General features: G+C 39.6%; 1 protein-coding gene across 1 annotated transcript; it reads left to right on the top strand.

The window, feature by feature from the left end:
• The first annotated feature begins 602 nt into the window (after window positions 1-602).
• Window positions 603-21,486, top strand: LOC124168715 (extensin-like). The gene is made up of 5 exons (XM_046546981.1): window positions 603-945; window positions 2,035-2,466; window positions 5,214-5,740; window positions 11,739-11,889; window positions 17,975-21,486. The coding sequence occupies exons 1-5, from the start codon at window positions 603-605 to the stop codon at window positions 18,448-18,450; spliced, it is 1,929 nt and encodes a 642-aa protein (XP_046402937.1). The 3' UTR covers window positions 18,451-21,486.
• The last annotated feature ends 1,792 nt before the right edge of the window (window positions 21,487-23,278 follow it).

The following is a 23,278-nucleotide window of genomic DNA, read 5'->3' as shown; positions in this document are numbered from 1 at the left end:
GCGCAGCTATTTTATGGTCTGAAGCATTCTGAATCCTGGGCCTTAATGATTTGGCCATTTATTCGAAACGGTAGATGATGGAATGGGTAATGTAGGAATTCTTCTTAGATACTCCATTCAGGGGCAGATTCATCATCAAAATTGGGAAGATGTGACCAGGGTCCGGGGAATATGGAAGAGACGAAATGTTTAAATATTTTTAAATACCCATTTTTTACATATTTTGGAGCCTAAAATGTCATTGTTAGTCTTAACAGCATATGAAAGTTAATGATTTTAGACATTTATGAATTGAGAGGAAGTACATAGTTACTTTAAGTTTAAAATAATTATAAGATATTAATGTTTCATAAAACAGAAACTTTGGAAATAATTTATTGGAAATGGTACTCCTACTATTTATAAAAATATTTTATTTACTAAAGTATTAAACTAATAAACATTTAGATTTTTTTATAATAATCCTTCATTGACTCCATGGAAACCTACCTTAGTAGATTAATAGTAAAACAAATCTCAATCTCAATAAATTTCCTTCGTCATGGTTCTCAACCGTACTTGTCTTTGTTCTTGCAGGCGGCCGGCCGTCCTTTTACGCGGAGATGCCGCGTTCGTTCCTCGTGAGGGGCCGCGAGGAGAGTTCGACGGTGTTGGTGTCGGCCCCACACCTCCTGCCACCCCCACCGCCCCCGCCGCCGTCCTCCGCCTCCCCGCCGCCTTCCGCCTCCACGCCCCCGCCACCACCCCCGGCCGCCGCGTGGGTCGTGCCCAAGCACTCTCTGCCCCCAACGCCGCCTTCCACCTCGCCCGCCACACCCACCTCGCCACCCCACCTCTTCCATCCCCGACACGTCTCCGCCTCCTCGCCGCCTCCATCGCACCAGCAACAACAAGCCTCCCCGACGCTCTTCTCTTTCTTGCCAGCCGACATCGCATCAAAAAGAGGTAGGTATCGCTGCTTTATTATCATGGAATAACACTCTCAATCAGGAAATAGTAATCAACGCGGGGTTCGGGTTGGTGCGGTTAGAGTGTTTGCTTCCTACCCCGTGGGCTCAGGTTCAAATCCCGGCAGTAACACAGATTTTTCAAAGAATATCCGTATTTTGGGGTGAGGACTTCAAATATTGCTCTTGGTCCATCGGAATGGACGTTCAGCGGTGGTCCTCGTGTCGTCTTTCGGGCAGTCTAACGTCAACTCCGGGTTTTTCTCCGCCGTTCTTCCATACACTTCCCTCATTATTGATTCCTCGAATATCGAAACAGCACTAGTTGATGAATTGCTTTCCTCCGGACTTCCTCAGGGAGAGAAACATATGTCCCATCCCAACCTTTCCCCGAAAATACTAATCCTAAAGGAAGGGAACCCGTTAATAGATCAATTTTTCCCACTTACCGCCACTATATTCAGAAATATGCCCAGAACACCTTAAAAATACAGATTAAAAGCCATTAGTAAACCGCCACCGAAGCCAAAGAATCATCTCGTTGGCTTAAAAATTTGGACTCAAAACTTCGGGAGTATATCGAATTTCGTCTGAATATGGGGAAGGTATCGTAAGAGAGACTGGCCGAACTATAGAAACTAGAGTGAAAGAACATAGACGTAGCATTAGGCTAAGCTATCCCAAAAATCCAGTCATCGCCGAGCACAGCCTAAACGAAACGAAGGTATCTTAAATATCCGTACCCAGTGCCGAACCCAAGAAGTTTTTACTTAATATTTATTTATTTTCGTATCAGCGAAAAAAGGTCTATACAGTCTTTTACATCGGGATTATAACATGTTAAAAGTTTGACGTACACAAACAACCTCGTCCAGGATATGGGTAACTTACCCGGACGGGACTCGAATCCGCGACCTCCTGTTCGGCAGGCGAGGGCTTTACCCCACCGTCACCGAGGCCGGCAACAGTATCAACATCTTCCCCACATTCATACGAAACACGATACACCCCCGGAGTTTTGAGTCCAATTTTTTTTATCAACCGCATTTACCGGGAAAGTTTATATCATTATGATCTTTTATACGAGAGTTTCCTTCATTGTATCCTACAGGTTTGGAGATACGGCACCACGGATCATGGCCAGTATGCAGGTCATCTCCTCGCAGTCCACCAGCCTCTCCCCTGCCGCACCAGACGTCGCCTTTCCTACACCAGCGCCATGCCCTGCACCCGCATATATACTGGCCACCGCACCACCAACCGCACCACCTGGCTGGGGAGGCCACCTCACCCCTCAACCATCACCGACCACCGTCAACGCCCCCACCTCCTCTCCCTCCCTCTTCCGAACACCAGCACCACTACCTACACCAAGAGCACCGCTCCATGTCACCCCCGCGGCAGCACCAGCCGACCCAGGTCATATTGCCTCCTGCGCAACATGTGGCCTCCCACGCGCAACAACAACCAAGGCCCCTCGTCATCGTGGGACCGTTTCCAAGGAGACCTGCGCAAGCTGGTGAGTATCCCATTGATGTAAATATTCAATGATTTTTCGCCATTTCACGTTTAATAACTAATTTTGATGATTGCTTATATGCTAAATTATGAACATGATCCTTTATAAGTTCAATCGATTCATGTGCGATATAGTTGAATATGAGTGACGCTGATGCGTAGGTTTCCGCGGCGTTGTCTAGATGATGTCTCCATGTTTCTGGGTTTCACCGCGTGGATTTTCTTTGAAGACAGTTTCTCTTGTATTCCAACCGGCGTCTTCAGGTCGAATAATCTGACAAATCGACCTGAAGACGCCGGTTGGGATACCGGAGAAACTGTCGTCACAAGGAAAACATACGCGGTGAAACCCAGAAACATGGAGACATCATGTGTGACGCGTTATATAATTGTGAAAAACTACCTTTTATATAAATAATCCAGAATATGTTTCTAGTTTTATAGATCAATTCTTTATTTTTACTCATTCTGTGAATGTTGGCCTAAGCCTGGAGAACTTCACAATAGAACCATGAAGTAATCAAGTGCATTTTCAACATTTCTATTTTTTTTAAACCTTTCGGTATTGACATTGCGGAAACGAATGACATTTATTTTAGGAACCTAAATTAAACTATCACGGATACAATTTCCACACTTTTGACCACCACACATCCAAACATTTAATTATGCCTACCCAGATTATATCATTGAGTGCTGAACCTTTTTTAGAAGAGTGGTGATTTTGAGTGTGGAATTTGTATCAGTTTTCGTTAGGTGCGTTTTATTTAATATGGCTACATGTAATGAATTACATATTATGAGCTATATGGTCTATTTTATTCTTCATAATCAGTTTCCTGTTATCAACCATGACCACTGGTGTCAAAGATTACACATATACGTGGGGGACCCAAGTTCATGACATCGGAGTGAGCTATTCGTTTGAGTTTACATATGAGCAGCACCACTCATGTGAGTAATGTTAGTGATCCAGGGCAAACTCTACATGACTCCACTTGAAAAATATTTGTTTTTGGGACCATCGGTTTGCTATAAAAATGCATCAATGGTGTAAATGATTGACAATTCGATGTAGCAACCAGGATATAGCCAGGTGTTTACCCTCACTCCTCACCTAATGATTGGAAAAAGAGAAGCATGGAGATAGGTCTCAGCTTGCGTTTAGATCTTAGTATTGGTGAGGACCGGTTCTCTTCCGCCATGGCCATCAAAAGCGACCGGCCTATCATTATAATCACTCTCCGCAGCCAGAGTAATGAACACATTCCTGTGCCTTTATGCGCAGAAAATTATTCACTCTGAATGTTTTGACCTTCAAGCCAAACGTTTGGCTATTAAACAATAACGCTTTTGACTAAGGTGTGGATTTTATTTCCACTTTCATAGCTACCATGGTCATAAATAATTTATTTTCTCTCTAACTGTGAGAGAAATTCGAGGTTTTAACGTCTCTATTAAGTTTTTATCGGATCAATTTGGCCCAAATTTTATGGCCTTATCAACTTAATATTGAGGATCAATTCTAAATCAATCATTGTTGCTCATTATCAACTAAAAGCTAAGTATCTTTTATAATCAAACATGGTTAAATGATTAATATTTTTTGAGCCAGTTGGCTGTATTGCTAGATAATTTTTTGGAAATAGTTGATGATTTGGTTCTAGCCGTAAATGGTATATATAAATGGTACAGACTTCAACTTGGCTTTTTTGTTGGTCCTTGTTTACAATTCAAGGTTCGTTTGTTTATTCAAGTTATATATGGTGAATTTCTTTAGGAAAAAACCAGTTATATCGTATTAGCAGTTTCATTTGTTCTATTTTGTTGATTTTTTATTATAAAATAGGTTTGAAATTGTTATTGAATTTAAAAGAAGAGTTTTTGCATATTTTTCCTTGTCTTTAGTAGGTACAAAAATAAGTCGAATTTTATGACCATTTTAAAAAATTCTAGTTATTTTGACGGTTACATAAGTTTTTAAGGTGATCACTTCAAACTCTATCAAATCAAATTATGATGATTTGAATCAACCCTCATTTGAGGTTAATATTGTTACATCAGGCTCAAATTTAGCACGTGAAAATTTATACTGGCTTCATTCATGTTGGCCCTCTTCGCATACGATTCTGTTGATGCAGCCTTGAAGACGAGGTTCTCCGGGGAATCATTCATCGGTAGGTTTTTCTTCAACCTTTCTCCTCCCGAAATGTCACCTACAATGGAAAGGTAACAGTGAGCCCCTTACACTTGTTGTGCCATATACTGCGTAGTGCGTTTCATACCCACGGTTCTGATCACACTGAAGAGGTGGTACACAGCAGCTGGCCTAGTGCCTGGTATTAATACCTGGGGAGGCGGGATTCCCCCAAAATGTCTGATATCAGTCAAATGACCGAACTTAAATACACTAAGAATGACACTTAAATACACGAACTTAGGCAAACCGTGCGCAATTAAATACACTGAGTTCGCTTTGAAAAATATTTGATTTTGCCTGTATTCGAACCATAAACTACATGTTGAAGTTCGCTCTGAGATAACGGGTTGGTGGTATTACAGGCTAATACACCTCATCGGCAATTGGGAGTTCCAGGTACAAATTCCGGCTGGTTCAAATACTTATTCGTGGCGACCTTCATCCTCGGTGTATTTTAAGTTGCATCCGTGCGCGTGACTGTGTACAAAGTCACTTCTTTCATGCAGTGCTATGAAAAGACCAAACTATCGGCATACTTTCCTTTGCAGCCCCAGAATCAGCCCTGAGAAGCCCGTGGCAAGAGACTGTTGAATCCGACGATGCCCCGCTCAACCTCTGTACCCGTCCACGTGGTATCTGGTCCCCAGGGAGCCTCTGCGAGAAGGAGGGCCGCGTGGCCGGCGGTGGTGTCGGTGACGGAGGCTGGGCGCGGCCACCTCACCCGGCACCCAGCCCCGAACTCCCGCACCCACCTCCTCCATTCGTCCCCCCGTCCCTGCCCCACTGTCCAGCATGTCGGAGACCCCGGCTGAACTCGGAGCCGTGCTGTCCTGCCGCCGCCACCCACTGGACCTCCCCGGCAGGGAGCGGTGGAGTCGCCGGTTGCCTCCGGGAAGACACTCCATCCCCCGACTGCGTACTGGAGCAGCAGAAAACTTCCCAGCCCCTAGCTCAACCGATCCCAATCCCGCCCCCGGTGCAGAATGCACCCCCGCAGCAGTATCCATCCAACCAGTCTCACCAGAAGACTTCGCATGTCCCAGCGAAGCCTCAGCAGACCCAGAGGACGTTTCAGGTAATTCATATTTTTACACGCTCTTTGGGGTCATCCAGTAATTGAGTGAGGCGATTAGGGGGTAAAGTCGATGTAAAGTGTAACGCAATTTTTTTCCACGAGAAACAGTGTAAAATTGCGAACTTTGTAATGTTAAATACTTATCTTCCCTAATCTTAAGTAAATATAGCTAAAAATTTCCTTAAAAGCCAAAGAAATGAAAGATATATTAGCGCATTTACACTGAAAGTACGCATTTGAACATTCTCACGTGGGATTAGAGGGAGAGGGTCGAACCAAATCTCAGGATATCTTATTAATGGGGGAAGAGGGGTCCAAATATCGCCAAATTCACTTCACATAATTAATTGATTACCCTTTCTCAAATTTCTTTGTATTTTTATGCTGTTTCATCGGTGGAATCTTTTAATTAACATTTAACCCACCTCCCATTAGCTTGGGACTTGTCTCCATTTGAGGTATATGCTTAGCTCAGTCCAAAGCTTTTGACTCCCTCCTAGGTTTCTCCACAAGAGATAATTTTCTCTCCTTCTGCTAAAATTGTGCACGGGAGGGGGCCTCTATGCTTTATAAAAATGTCAGCCATATTAAAATGCAAATAATTTGAATCCATTGTTATCAGTAATCAAATTTACTTTGCTTCCATTACATTTTTATACTCTTTCTATTAACTTGCGTTATCTTTTTTCTGTTACATCGATTGAAACTTATAACTGATTTTTAACCCACTTCCAATGGTCAGATTGGTTGGAAATTTTGCAAAAATGCTTACTTTGGATGAAAATACAAAATTCTATGACTAGATAATGAAAATTTTGCTCAATTGCGTCCTAATTAATTACCTAAATTTTCATGTGTAAACAGTTTTAAAATATAGCAATAGATGGCGTTAGTTATAGATATATTTAATTCCAAGAGTGTTCATTAACAACTCTATTTTAATCGATTGCATGATTCATCACAAAAACTAGACCACGAAAATACTTAAAAACTATTTTTTAAACAGTACTTCCAAACGCTTCACCGGGATTTGATCATTTGACCATTAAAACACCAGGCAAGTGTTCAACCTATTTGCCTACCATACTCCTTCGATTGAAATAAGACGAAAAAAATAATCTTCCGTTAAATAAGAAGTATTTTTCTGATCCACTCAAAGCGAGGCTTCATTGCTTTATTTTATGTTCATTGTCGGGCTTCGTTCCCCGATTGTCGCTTAGTGGCGCTTTATTTCATCCTGCGTGCTGCGGTAGGAAAAGCAAAAAAAGAAATACACACGAAAACCCATAACCGCCGTCCCATTTCACTGTTTGCGTTAGATTTCGTATTGTTCTTCGGCCCTTTTTGACGAATGGCGCCGTATCACGCGAAGCGTTACCCAACTCCGACCAAAATCACTCTTCTCTTGTTTGATTCGCAGTTGTTTCTCATCGACACGACATAGTTGCCCCGGCTTGAAATCCTCCTTCCTTCCGCTTTGTCACCCCAGCCCACGTTCTGCCCCATTCTACGCTAACTCCTACTTCCCCCCATTCAATTTTCTCACACATACACGTATATACATCCTGGTCCCTTCTTCTCGCACGTGATAGCGGCACATGCGTGTGCCTTGTTGAGAATATTCCCCCCACACCAGTCTTTCATCCTCAAAGCCGACACGAAAACGCCATTATGACGAGATAAAGGTGACATACGTGGCGATGGCCGACCAGTGATATGAACGCCCGATGCTTACTTACCACCACCGCGGAGAGCTTCTCGTTCTCGCACGTAATTCCAATCGAGAACGACATCTAGAGAACAGAAGTACGCCGCGTTGGATCGATACTATTCCGTAATACCGCATTCTTTGTCTTATAGATGTAATTGGCTGCGTCGAATTCAAATCCATCGTACTTATGACTTATTTCAGTATAATGGGAGTAGCCACAGTGATACCTTTATGGAGTCACCCACAATGTACAAATTGTGCGAGAAATCCACACAAAAAAATCATTCGCCCGGTCAAGGTGATACCGGTCGAGGCTAATGATTTTTTCTCTGTGGATTTTTCGCACCATTACTTATGACTGCATTTCCTGTCTTTTGAAAAATATGCAATATTCCTCGGTAGTAATTGCATCCTTAGTGCACAGATTTACCATTTGATTTTCTTAGTCCCCCAGTAATTCGGAAATAGATCCATAAATAAGTATTTTTTATTTTATCTGCATCGAATACAAACAGCTGCTTTCCTATGCACTCGCAATTGATAGGTGAATTATATTAATAAGAAAATTATTAAGACTTTACGTCGTAATGAAATCTCCGGTTGCTAAGTCGTAGCCCTCTAACAGTTCCTAGGAAGAGTCAATCTTACTTAACATGCAAATAAATTGATCTTTTTTAAAGGTGCATGTATCTTTAAAGATATAGCTTGTCTCTTTTGTGAAAAATAAATTTTCCCCGTTGGAGTGACTTTTTTGAAGCGAATAAAAGACACGATCTGAATAAGGAGCGCTTTCATAATGCTTCGGCTGCCCAGTAAGCATTAAATTTCAAATAAAACTGATGACGTATCGATGAAACATATCTCTAAGTAATTTTAGAATGCCATCTCCTGTTCGAAAACACTGCTATCAGACAACTTAATCGTTTCGTATTTTCATTCTTTTCATCGGTAAAAAACGTATTTTATCTTTCCTGAGCAATTGCTCGAATGCCGTTTGCCTTAAAGGCTGTGTTAGGGAGACACTTTGGAAGAGAGAGATAGGATGAAGGTTGGTAGTAAGCTCGGCGCATATGCCGAGGAAATGATTTCTGCCTTTTACACCGCGATCCTCTTCATTCCGTATTCCGGTTAACTGCCGCCATTTTACTGGCCTGGCTCTCTCGTGCAATCGCTGCCATCGGTCACCGCTGAGTTTCCCGCGCCCTCCTCGTAAATCCTGACGTGGGCGTATTGACTCTCAGGAGCAAGTGGCTGACGTGACTGAGTTACGGTGGAAAAAGGAGGAGAGAGAAATTAGTGAAACCTGGTGTTTTTTCCTCCCCTGAGCTCGCGCACTCCAAAACCACCACCGCCATACTGTCGTCGCAGACCACATGTTGCCCGCCGTTCCCGATCAACCTGTCGATATGCCAGCTTTTTTAATCTCTTCCGCTGTCGTTAAATTCGTTTCCTCTTCCCCGCCCTCCTCATTCCACTTCGTTTTCAAACGCCCAAAATGTGACGAGCTTAGATTATGATTCACTTCATTACTTCCACGGATTTCCCGCGCTTTTTTTCCTCCTCCTTTTGTACTTTGAGGCCTCCCGTTTGAGGCACATCAGATAAATGGTACCTATTGGAGTATCCTCACGATGATGCGGAGTATACCTGGGCAATTGAGCATGCAATGTGGCCACGATTACTACTTGAAAAGCAATTTACAACTGCCATGTATCCTATAACTCTATAAGAGGAGCATTTTATATATTAATATTAGTTCAACAGATTCAGGCTTCAATTGGTGGAAGTTAGACATATTTAAATAAATAAAAGATCGTAGCACTTTTCCACAAGATTTTTTTAATGCGTACAACGCGTTTCGGCTCACTGAGCCATCATCTGGTACAAGACCTCACTGCGGTCTTGTACCAGATGATGGCTCACTGAGGTCTTGTACCAGATGATGGCTCAGTGAGCCGAAAAGCGTTGTACGCATTATAAAAATCTTGTGGAAAAGTGATACGATATTTTTTTAATTTCAATATTAATGTTAGATTTGAACTACTCTGAATAGTTTCATTGCTAAACAGAATTTTTTAAAGGCTTAAAGGAAGTAATTCAACAAAGAATAATATTTTTTTAATTTCCTAGGGCGATTATGTCTGGTCAATGTCAATAGTAATCAAAATCTGATGAATAGTTATTTTTAAAAGATTAATAGTTTGCGCACGAGCAAAAAGTATTTTCTCGTAGCATTTTGATTAGTCTCGTATTTAAAATAAGCCAGGAAAGCATTTTTCTAGAAAATTGTTTCCGAAATAAAAATACGCTAAAACTAGATCTCTATGGAAGGCTAAGAAACATATTAGTGTGCGCCAGTTTTTCTTGATTTTGAGATATCCATGGCAACTGGCTCCAAATTAGTGTATCTACTTAGAAATACTATGGTGCAAGTCATTGTTACACTTGGGATTGACAGGTAGCAACACATACTGAGAGCCCTCAGCACAGTTCCAACTTCTTTGCAATTGATTTTTTAATTATGAAAAAAATTGGATTTTTGACTTACACAACATTTCAAAGCACTCCAAATTTTTTGTGATGAAATGAAATATTCGATGATTTGTATATTTTCATCACTTATAATCCATACCTGAAGAGCGACTTCTAATATATTTCATATTAAAATCAAAGTGATTATGTGTTCCCTATTATAGCCTCCGATTGAATGCTCTGATTAAAGGATTAAAAAAGAAAATTACTGGGCCGCATGGACTTTGTCATCACGCAGCGTTGTCTTTGACCTCCTTTTTCCTCGAATCCTCATCACCCCTCTTTTCCTACTGCAAATAAACCATAAAAACCGCTCCAACACATCCATCCGCTCCGGAAATCTCCCTCATCTGGTGCCCGATCGTCACGAGAATATAGATTGCGTGAGATTGTCGCGCGAAGCGACGTAACCGCTCGCTTGTGTGACAGAGAAGGGACGTGAGGACTGCTGGGTTGTCCTCCATGAAGATAGATATCCGTCAACTCACCCGATGCGACACTAGATACCAGGCGGGATAGTTAATGCTCCTATTCCTCCACCCAATTTCTCTTATTTACTTCAGCCAAGCCTGATTTTGTATTACAGAACTATATTAGAACTTCTTAGTTATTTTGAAGAGAAGTCATTCATAAAAGAAACCTATCCTCATGCTTTTTGTTTCGCAAGACCTGAGAACATTGTAATTTGAAATTGCTTGTCTCGGTGGCGGCGGGGTAACATTCTCGCCTGCCAAACAATAGGTCGCGAGTTCTAGTCCCGGCTTGGTAGGTTTCCCCGGTCCAGGACAAGGTTGTTCGTGTACGTTTACTTGTTGCATTTGTTGAACACCCCGGTGTAAAATGGCCATTAAGAGCTGTATCCGGTGGTTTGAGAATAAAATAAATAAATAAAAATAAAGTAAGTTACTCTGTTCGCATACTTTTCCAAACTTGAAGCTGTTGTATGGAAATAAAGTGATTTGGCTGGTTTATTTCATTTTATATTTCATTATAAATATTAGTGATAATCTAGGTAAATACATCTACAACATTATAGTTATGTAAAATGAGAAAAAAATTGGGCAAAAAAAGCTTCGAAGTTTTGGAAGCTACACCCAATCACAATAAACCTGCTAATCCACTGTGACTCGTTATTCGCGTTTATACGATAATTTCGATAGGATATCATAAATTTCTATGAAGAATGCGGAAATAATAACTGCGTTTGAGTCTCACGATTAGGATGGTAATGAAAGAAACGACAGGAAAATATTTTTGAAAATATAGACAAATTACGATGGTGATATTGAAGGCCACCATAAAATGAAGTAATTTTAGCAATGAAATGATATTATACGCGTTCGTTAGAAACATCATTCCAAGAGATACTTTTGACTCTACTCCAATCAGAGGGTCTATTCCTCCTGGTAATGATTTCGTAATCCCCAATAATAATTACCTCCTCCCTTTTACTTAACCGGGACTCAAATCTGAATGCTAGATCTACCAGGGGCAGAGGTTGCCATATTACGCAAAATGTCATTCAATCATCGCAAATTCCAATAAGTATAAGTGAACAATCATAATCATGGGTTAAAATGTTTGACTGCAGTATGTATTTCTTTTTCGATTTTTAAACCTACCCATTCCTTATTCCCCTTCACTTCTTATGGCGCATCTTTTGCCATAAGTATCCCTATCTTTGGGCGGCCCAGGGTCTGACCATAAGTTAACCATCCGCAGCTTATGATAATTTTATGCATGTTTCTTTTTCAGTGCAAGCAGTGCGGCAAATCGTTCAAGCGGTCCTCGACATTGTCCACGCACCTACTCATCCACTCGGACACTCGGCCGTATCCATGCCAGTACTGCGGAAAGAGGTTCCACCAAAAGTCCGACATGAAGAAGCACACCTACATACACACGGGTGAGTGCAGTAGAATCTCGTGTACCTGATGGCCACAATCCGTTCCAGAAAGCTGGTCGTCATCCGAAATGTTCGCTATCCGAAACAATTTTCCCCATAAGACATGAAGGAAATAGGAAATTTTGGTTCCTAGCTCCTATTGACTAGCTATTATATGAAAGTTACAGGCAATATAGGTAGGCTTTTTTAAATGAGAATAGTTATAATACAGTACAAATTGAGTTAAATATAAATAAAAACATTAAAGAAAGCATTTAAACAAAAGGAAGCATAGGAAAACTAACAGTTTTTACTGCCATGTGATAGCGTGAGTGGATGGAGGTATTACTTTCTTTCCATTTGGGATCGCACAGCTCCGAACAAGAACATGGCCGCTACACATCTGATCGATAAACGAAATTTTGTTCGCTATCCGAGGAAAATTTTTAGCGAAATTTTTGGTCGTTATCCGAATTGTTCGTTATCAGAGGCGTTCGCTAACCGTGGTTCCACTGTACCTGAAAAGTGTGTGCATTATTATTTGCAATTCATCACGTTCAACTCCAAGGATACCGAAGGACGCTCATTGTTCTCACTGAAAAACCGCATATAATTTGAAGAAATATTTAGTTCTTTCCCGGCGAATAGTCTTCGTAAAATGTTAAATACCCTAATTTTAACCCACCTTCGTAAAATCTGGAAATACCTGAAAAAGCTTAAGTGGAAAAAACGTCAATTTAGAAGCTGCAAGATTGTGGTAAACCCAAAGATTTTATTAATTGACAACATATGCATCGCGAAATTTTTAACAACTCCATCGATATTCATGCAATTTATTCACTATTTAGACAAAGCAAGTTTTGTGATCAGTTTTTAGCTCTTTCGTCTGGTTATGAATCGTAAGTGTCTTTGGCTAAACTTCTCCGATAAAAATTGGCAAGTTCATTATTATTTGCGACTCATCACTTTCAACTCCAAGGATACCGAAGGACGCTGATTGTTCTCACTGAAAAACCGCATATAATTTGAAAAAAGATTTAGTGCTTTCCCGGCGAATAGACTTTCCAAATGTTCTCGGGATCGCCACTGGGGCAGGAACTGCATAACTGCCGACGTTTCGATATCTGACTCGATCATCGTTCTCAGGGCTGTGAGTGATACACCCTCACAGCCCAGAGGACGGTGGTCTAGTCGGACATCGAAACTTCGGCAGTTTTGCTGTTCCTGGCCCGGTGGCGATCCCGAGAACATTTTACGAATAACGCATATAATTTGGCAAGAAGACCCCTACATTTTTTTCAGAATTACTCACCCCAAATGTTCTCCGTTGAACGGGTTAACAAGCTGACTCCATAAGATCGATTTTAAACCATATAACTTGGTTACAAACGGCTACTTTCTTGGTGTATATCTCTATTGAAACCTATTTAAAGTCCCCATCATGTAAAAATAAGGGTTAATTGAGCATGAAATGTCTAAACTACATTAAGAGTCAGAGTTTTAACTCGGTGGGAGACCGAAATTGGTTACAATTACTAATATTGAATATCAACCAAAGGAACTTCATTCTGCGAAAAATCCACAGAGAAAAAATCATTCGCCTTGACCGGGATTATAAACCCGGATCCCTCGATTTTTCCACAGGGGAGAATGTTGCCTGGGTAGCTTAACTGGCTAAAGCACTCGGCCGGAAATCAAGGGACCGGGCTCAAATCCCGGTCAAGGCGAATGATTGTTCCTCTGTGGATTTTTCGCACAATTTGAGCACTCCGTAAAAGTTATCACCTTGGGTAGTCCCGGTACAATTAAACGGAACTTCATTCATAACTGGAGTAAGTTTTTTCTTTTAAATTGGTTTTAATTTACTGAACATATCGGTACACCTCCATGTCGATTGTCAAGAAATACAAGCATGAGAAGGGAACTCTTACGTCCCGTTCGCCTACGCTACCACTCGTTGAAAATGTGATTATTTTGCTCTTTTTACCCGGGTTTTCAAAACATCATCGTACTTAACCTACATAAAAGGTCTCTTCTCTGGACTCTATTTCCCCGTTGTGTTTCCTTACTCAATCAATTTAATCGAATCAAAACCATGAAACGTGAAGAGTGTGGGGGCAAGAAGCAAAGGGTTGAGGGAAAGCAATGAATCAAGAGCAAGGGAAGTATTTGTACACCGGATCGATTTATACGCAGTAGTAGGTAGTCATTCTGGCTTTATGATGATGAAAATTTATTTTTAATAGATTTATCGTACATACTGTGAGAAATGATGCGCTGAAAAAAGTTAACACTAAAATATAACACCGAAGCGGTCATTTTGACCGTTTTTGAATTACAATTTGTCTTCTATTCTTTTGCGAAGATTAAAAATTGTTGATATTTCGTGACTTTTAATGAATTTTTGTCCTCCGATGACTCACCAAAAATGTTCATAATCGATAGAATGAATTATGAAATGTTTTCTGATATACCTAAAGGCCACAGTGGTCATTTTAACCGGTATAATTAACGTTATGCTTATTACTTGTGATCTTTAAAATCAGATTTCTTCTAGCATTATGACCAGCACCCACGTTAGCAGGTTGAATTCGCAACTAACTGCCTGCATATTTCTTTACAATTTTTTTTTATGCTATGCAGTTATATCACAAAATTATTGCATAGATTACCTTCGGAGCTCACCTTCCAAAGTTTGTGTTCAAGTTGAAAAATTATTTGTTTCAAATGTTATTTATTATTTGAAGTTATTGTAAACTGGAGATTAAAAAAAGAACCGTACTTCTAAATATAAAATGCGAAAGAAATTATTGGCAACACTACCTGTCAACGAGAGAAACCACCTACTGGTCAAAATAACCGCTGCTGGCGCATTTGGGTATGCGAAAAAGATGGCGATTCTCGTGTTAAATAGTTTGGTTGCTTAAAATTGAAAATTATGCTCCACAATTCTCAGATATGATTTCAAATTCCGTCCGAAATAATGACAAAGACGCAACCCACGGTCGTTATTTCATCAGGCTAAGAACGTATTTTGCCCAGTCATCGTTCGAAATCAATTTAAGGGTGAGGACATGACGTAATATTGTGAGAGAAATTACTTAACGTGCCCTCTTTTGAATAGTGTGTGTGGGATGCTATTAAGTGATTATGGACTCAGAAATGAGGAAGTAAGCTTGACAGAAAAGGGATTGAGCTTGTGTTGAGAGAGTGAATCAAGAAGAAGCGAAACAGGGACAAGTTAGAGAGGATAAACCCGCTGACTATATGACTCTGTTTCGTTAACGTCTCAGACACGGGGAATTTTGAATTGTAAGCCTGAATATGCCTTCCTTTCATATTATGACAAGGGATAATTCAAACGTCACTTTGGTCTTCGGCGCACTACTTTTCGGTTGATATACGATACCTTCTTCCACTTCTGTGGAATTTGTGTCAGTTAAAAGGCAATCCTTTCATGGAATATGCCGTATAAAAGAACTCTCAACTGCCAGCTTATACCGATAAAAGAAGTAGGCAGAATGGTATTATGAATGGCAAATGCAGCTAACCGATGGCCTTTTACAAGTCACGAAGCTGCAGGTCTACAGATAAAAGGGTAATATATATTCGCTGGAGGCTTCTTATTTTATACCTGAGATGGTATTACGGAAGGAGAGATAGGTGTATAGAGGCAGGTAATTGGTAGGTAGCCTTCTGTCATGTGCCATTGAAGAGTGCAATGAGCAGTATTTAAATGATCTAAAAATATTGGTAAATGTACTTTGAGTTCATGGGACTAACGTTAAAAGCTTATATTCACATTAATGACTCAAAAATAAGGTTTTCATGGGAAATTCTCTTATGAATCCGATGGTATTCTTTCTATGAAGAGTTAGTATAAATGTATGTAATGATAACACCAATAGAAATGACCAAAAAGCTTGAGGGGAAAAAAACCTCGGCTTGTAAGTCGCAAGACGTGGGTATACCCAAAAGTTTAATTAGTTGATAACATATAGATTGCGAAAATTTTAACAACTTCATCGGCATTCATGCAATTTATTCGCTATTTAGGCAAAGCAAGTTTTTGTGATCAGTTTTTAGCTCTTTTGTCTGGATATGAATCGTAAGTGTGTACGGCTTAACTTCAGCAGTAGAAAAAGGCAAGTGAATGACATTGCTCAAAGAGAAATTATATTAATAGATCCGCTTTGCGAGATGACGATGATATGGCGGCAATTGGCAATTGTCAGGGGGGATAGCGAGCGTGCACATGCAAAGTGAATTTGTGGAGTTGAATGGGGCTTTTGAGAACGGAGGAAGTTGGATGGACGCTAAGGTTGTAATCTAGGCGCTATGGCGAAGGGGTTATCCACGCTCGGAGTCACAAAGGGGCCATTACGAAAAGGGAGCGAGTCAAATGGGGATCGATAATGAGGATTCTCATGAAAAATGCAAGGGTACCAGGCATCGCGCGTAGTCAGAGGAATTATGACTCGGTGGTGAGGAATACTAAGGAAGAAATCGGATGGGTGTAGTTAAAAATGCGAAAAAAAGGCATTATGATGGCCATGATTGTTTTCATCCGGCTTGTGTTATTCAGTAGCGCTGAAAATAAAACATTTCGGTGCATTATTACTTAAAATCTTAGCTCTCATATTTTACGAACGAAGCATTTGGAGTGATTATCGTTTTTGAGAATATTGTCCTTTCAAACAAGGGAATGCAAAACGTTATCGATTATAATTCAGACAGCGCATATCAGACGCAGCTTTTAGTTATTAGAGCATACCAACTAAAACTAAAGTGCTATATATATTGGTCTGCTAAGGGGATTGCGAAGCTTGTCCAGCAAGGGATTTCTTAGAAATAATAATGATTTTGTAAGAATTTTAAGTCAAAAATTCTTTTAAAAATCAAGTACTTATGTCAAGGCGGACGGGTCCTACTACTAGAAAAACCATGATTTAACATTTCTACAGAAAGGAAAAAATTTCCTATATAGAAGGAAATTTCTACGATTTTCCGTAGATGGAGTAGGAGACAGTATGACGTAAATATATATATAAGGAGGGTAACTACGTAGAATGATGTGGATATTGATTGGAGAATAGCATATGAGTTCCTTTTTCCCGATCATTAACCTAGTTGGCCCTTTAGAATGCTCCAAAATATGTCGATCTAAGCACTTATTAGATCTGGGTGTAAAATCGCGTCCCGTCGGTCGAAAATGGGCTGGGGGCGAAGGGGCGCGGGAAATTACCGAATTATGTGCAGAGTGAGGATTTGATGTGTCTGCAAGAAAGTCACTGGGATAAAGGGTAGCTGTGTTTGAACAGTTTGCGAATAAAGGTAGGGTGGGACGGTAAGAGTAGATTTATTTGCAACTCGGACGGGTATAAAAAGTTATGTATTTTTAAAAAATCAGTAAAGAAGTAGGTCTCAACGGTTACTGAAAACGTTTTCTACAGTTCTACATTCTACAGGTAGAACAATGAATGTTACAAAAAATAAGGTAACAAAGTATTCTAACCTTAAAGTAACAGATAAATTTGTTACAATCATGTTACTAATATTATATTTTATCCAATGATAACAATGTGTAAAAATCCTCGCAAAGCTTAAAAGTTTGCTATTTTCAAAAAATTGAGGTTGTTTCTATAATTAATTTAAAAATATACGATAACGAAGTTGTAGATCTTCATTTATATCTACCCGTGAAGCCGTCCTAAGAATAAATACACGTTCTTTCAATTTTATCTTAGGTTAGTAACAACCTCTGAGTTATGCCACACATGGAAATACTTGTTATTATATAGAAGCCCTGTTGTTTTAGTTAGGTCGTGAAATATTACGTTTTCCAACCTGTATTTTGACTTCAAATTCATTCCTTGTTTTTAAATTTAATATATACCAAGTATTCTCATCCTAATAAGTACCAAATATGACCTACAAAGATATCTTTTCTCAATTTTTATGTCTCAATTTATTTCCTCCTTCTTCATTTCAAATAGATTACTAATTTATGAAGCCCTTAATAAATTTTAATGCTCTTAATATGATGTCATTGTCGGATGCATGAGGTAGCTCACTAACCGCTTCCATTTTGATTTCTCTTCCCTAGGCGAGAAACCTCACAAATGTGTCGTGTGCGAGAAGGCGTTCAGCCAATCCTCCAACCTCATCACGCACATGCGCAAGCACACCGGCTTCAAGCCATTCGCGTGCGGACTATGCGACCGGGCCTTCCAGCGGAAAGTGGACCTCAGGAGGCACCGGGACGCCCAGCACCCGGGCGAGACTCCGGAGACTTCAACGCCAGCGACAGCCGCTGCCGGAACCACTGTGCCCGCTGTAGAAACGGTAATTGTGACGGCGAAGGAGGAGCGCCAGGTATCCAACTGTTCCCCGGTGGTAGTCAAAGAAGAGGAGCAGGCTGCCAGTGAAGAGGAAGCTATGGACTCGGTACTCTCTTTACCGAACCCGGCACCCTCGTGTGAAGATACACCAGTCAACCGCACTACAGAACCATCACCTCCTACAACCCCGATGGAAGTGGCGGAGGAATCGCACTTGCAGATAAAGGTGGAGCCCAGCTAATCCGACATGGATAGAAATAAGCAAAGTTAACGATGTTTCCAGCTAGCTTCTTGCCCATCCAAGGCCCACGTCATGTGCCGTAGGCTTCGGAGCGAAGCACAAGAGTGAACGTTCCGTCCAATGAAAATGATGAATTAAATTGACAAAAAATCTCTTTGTGCTCCCAAAATAGCCACGCAGACATTAGTTATGAGTCTATTTATATACCTTTAACTTTGCGGAGGACAATATCAAACAAAAAGTACCTGGTCTGCCAACTAAGTACGAAGAATCCAGGCCTCACGTGTGAAACACTTCGAAGAGCGGCCCTAGAGTGAACAAACTTCGATAAAATTCATCGTCTATCGAAAGAAAAAAATTACGTAAGTGCTCTCAGTATTGCTGAAAAGACATTTTCTATGTGTCTCAAAGGGAGTAAGATGATATTTCTGAATACTTTGATGCAAGAAAGTTCTGGATCGCTTTGAGTCGTGATTGTACAACTAATGAACTCAGTTCAGCGAATACTCCTTACAAAAATAGCTTCGTGAAACGTGTGACTTGACGGATATAGATATTGAGAGTTGGTCATTAATATAATATTTTACTTATAATGTAAATATGTAAGTTGTTCATAACTTCAAGTACAATTTTAGCTATATTGTAGAGTTCCCTATTTATAATTATGATGTTAAAACATCATCTTTTTTCAAAGTCACTTCTTGATCCGTAATTCCTGAAAAGTTGATATTTGGTCAAGTTTTCTGAAGTTCCTTATGAGAGGTGTTGTTCTAATAGCTCCACTCCGGAAATATTAAGGTGTCAATTTCTTTCGAAACCTGCTCTAAGTTATCACCTTAGCACTTCAAAAACGATCGAATTATAATTCATTAAGTCATACAGATATGATAAAGAGGCAGCTATTATTCTAGTCTTTAGTAAAGCTGGTTTTAATCATCCACAATATCAGAACCTTATTTGAGACCCGTTACAAATAATTAGTCATTTTTATCCTCAAACTATTGTTTTGAGTACCTTGCAATCACTGCAGTTTAATTTATTTTGTGATATATCTTACATCAGTTTTGTAATGGCAGAAAATTACTGTTCAGGTATCGTATTCCTGTTTTAAGCTCCTCTGAGGGAGGTAAATATTCATCAGTTATTATCAAAAAATCACTTATTTTCATTCATTAGTTAATTGGCATAGTCACGCGGTGCTGGATAACTCGTTGAAAAATATAAATTTCATCTCTAAATTGATTCCGTTCTTTCATATGCATATAATGCAGTAATAGTCTGTATGTATATTTGCTACTCATTTATTAGATCATAAGTGCTTTTTTACAGCATTTATATCTCATGCCTAATTTAAAAAATGGTAGGAAATCCACCTGAAATACCATAATTTCTATTGTCGATTAATTCTTGCTGTTTCTTTGCTCACTTATTGCGTAAAGAGTAATATGTAGCATGACCTTATGAACTCTCCTTGATATGATGTCCCTGCAAAACTTATGTAATGGGCAATCCTCAACTACCTAGTCGTTGATAATAGCAAATATATATTAGCACTCCACTTAGTCATTTCAATTTGTTCCAATGAGTTAAACGGGAACATGTTTCATTTTTAAGCGTGAAATTAGTGAAAGTTTTACGGCTTTGAATGAATAAACGATTACGGAGTACACAGAAGTGTTGAAACTCTAACTAATAAAATTAGAAAATCATATAAATAAATGCTACTTGTGAGAATACTCCATCCTGTAGAAAAAAAAAACAATTTAAATTGAGAACATGTCTACAAAATTCATGCATTCCTCTTCGAGCATTTTTCTGAGCTGTTATTCAAACACGTCCAACTGTATAGGAATAGTTCTTGAGAATGACGTATTGGTACTAACCGATTGTATTTGCAGCAACTCTCTTATCAATTTTGGTTTGATATTTCTGTTGACCCGTGAATGGGAACAATCGAATATTTTCGCATCTGCGTGATAGCACTGTAGCATATATGCACTTTTTCATCCCAATGTCGGGTACATACTTCTTAAATATTTATTGTCACTTGTACATTATCATGGCACTTTTATACCGATTCTTCGTATTGGGTGCTCATGCACGATTTTCATAACGTCAAACTGTGTGTCAAATCTCGGCATTTAACTTGTCGAGATAACGAGGTATTTCACTATGACACTAATTTTGTCCAGTATATAAAAAAACAAATTGGCCTGCTCGTGCCGGCTTCTCTCTGAAAGAATGATAAACTTCGATTTTTTTCTGTGAAAGCTCTAAATAACTTCAAGTGATTCTTCAATTAGCTAGTAGTTTTCACATCCCGTAGAACGCATGTAATCTGAGTGCTGTCACCTTCTTTATGGATTCATTATTAGTATTCCATGGCGTTGCTGTGCTGAAGTTCAAATGAAAAGTAGCAATGCTGTGAATAGAGTTACTTGTTCATTGATAGAAAACAAAACTAGCCATGTCTGTCTAAATGATTTCTATTTCTTAAAAATTATGAGTACATCATGTCATATACTTTGGCAATGAGCACCCTACTGCCTGTAGCAAACACAGTATATTATCTAGTGATAGTTTAGATATTGTAAGTTGCAGTGTAAGTTAAAGACTTGATGGTTTCATTCAACACTCAATTGAAATTGTCAAAAATCTCCTATTGAGATTTCCTTGTTGTTTTATCGTGTGCGTTGTGTTTTTGCACTCACACTTGTACATATATTCCTTGAAATATCTAGTTTATAAACCAGTCAGTACATATCGAGTCCTTCGACGAGACTTTCATAACAGCTAAAAAACCAAAGAGTCTTGTATTTAGCGTTGTTTTTTTACTTTCATCATAGGTTTTTGTTCAATGGGTTGTTTTCTTTCAAGTGGAGAAGTCTTAAAAGCCTCTTTACTGCTTTTCATGACTTCTCCCTTGTTAGACTCTGGTCATTTTGGTTACTTAAGTGATGTAAATTATACATGTAAAACTGCAAGTGAGATTTTATAGTTGGCTTGTCCAAATACTCAAGAAATAAAATGATTGTCATGAAATAATAATGGTACTTTATATTTCTATGAAGGGTTTTAGATTTTTCTCCTATTTCCTATCTGATCTACTCTGTATGAAAAAGAATGTTCAACAAAGAAAAAATTGACCTTAAAAAAGGGGTGTTCTCCGGAGTTTTGACTCTATATTAGTTTTATTTAGCGTAGTGCTGCACTTCAACCAATCCAGGAAGCATCCAATCGCTACCACTTAGTGATTTAACAAGTTTTTATATACATGGCAAAAGTTCACTCCCTCTTGAGCTACAGGCATATGGAAGAGAAGACCTGCCTCTTTCTCTGGGCCCCCTCGTAATGCGAAGATTCATCTAAGCTTTTTGGAAGGCTTCAATTAAATTGAATTCAAACTTATAAGCTAAGCGCTTCAATCAATTGCACAAATTCTCCCCCTCTTCAGTAGTTTTCACCTTCATGATCAAGAGATTAAAAAATGTAAATATAAATAAAATAACAAAAGAGTTAAACAAAACACTATTTTTCCAATAACAGTATAAAATACATTAAAATGGAGAAAATTAGCTTTTCATCGCTTGGAGGATGAAACGTAAGAGCCGATTAGATTTATAGAATACTATCGTATCGGGCCACCCGGCGTTGCCCGGGAGGGTTTGAGACGACAACAACCTTTTCGGTAAAGCAAGTCTGAGATTCGCCTTGGATGAAGATGGCTTGGTGATGCTACTGGTAGCAAACCTGAGTGGCAATCGGAAGATTCTGGTTCGATTCCCGGATAAGCCAAATGGTATTTTTCATGGCGAATTTCATCTTTGGTTTTTATTGCACCAGTGCGCGTGGCTGTGTACGAAGCCACATATTCCATGCAATATTTTCATATTAACTCTAATCTAACTCGATCGTAATTTATCTGTGTTTCATTATCTCATTTCGCAATTGCTATTTCTACCGTCGAGCCTTGCCGTAGGACAGTGGATTTCTGGTAATTTGGAGGGAAAAAAAGATGTAGCCCCAAAGGCTATTGATAACACTGTGTTAAGTCAAACTGTAGAAGAACATTTGTTCTGGCAGCTTGAATAAGGAGTATGTGTGTCGTAGAGGTGATTCGGGTTATCCTAGCTGTGCATGTGGATTGCCCCCTGTGTAAGCTGCCTCTACTGGTGTCATCAAATGGATAAAATCATATTTTTTCCATTAGAACCGGTTGAATTTTGATTGCAGTCTCCCTTATATGACTCGCACTGCCTCGTCTGGCACCACGCATCGAGAAGTCCATCTGGCGGCATTTTTCCCAAGTAATGCCTCTGTATTATATATTCTCTATGGCGAAATATATTCCTTCTGGCGTTTATCTTCTTCTCTACCACAAAATATTGCGATGAGACGGCTGAAGTGTAGAAATATTAAAATATAAAAGCTAGATGAAGTTGCACGATCCGTTGAGAATTTAGAATGAAGTCGCTTGTGCAGCGATATGCAGACTTGGAGAAATCGGTTCACTGCGGACTCACGTTTAATGCCCTAATCTGCCGAATGGCAGCTTCTTTGGGCAACGTGAATAAGCTTTCTCTCCAAAATAATTGCCCTGAGTTGTCACTTTTCACCTTCCACATGCTAAAATCTCCCTTAAATCTAATAGGCACACATTCAATCAAATTCATTTATAATTTGAGGGTAGAATTTCGCTGTATTGGTGAATGAAATGCCGACGCTGATTTTCCTTTCATCGAGTTGGGTCGAATAGCTGTCATTGCATACGCACGGTAACGTTCCGAGACCTAAATATCACCTTGGGTTCCTCTTAGTCATTGTGTAC

This window comes from Ischnura elegans, chromosome 12 (assembly GCF_921293095.1).
Source record: "Ischnura elegans chromosome 12, ioIscEleg1.1, whole genome shotgun sequence".
Lineage (NCBI taxonomy): Eukaryota > Metazoa > Arthropoda > Insecta > Odonata > Coenagrionidae > Ischnura > Ischnura elegans.
Note: the sequence above shows the minus strand (reverse complement) of the source record. Positions and strands in the feature narration are given on the sequence as shown.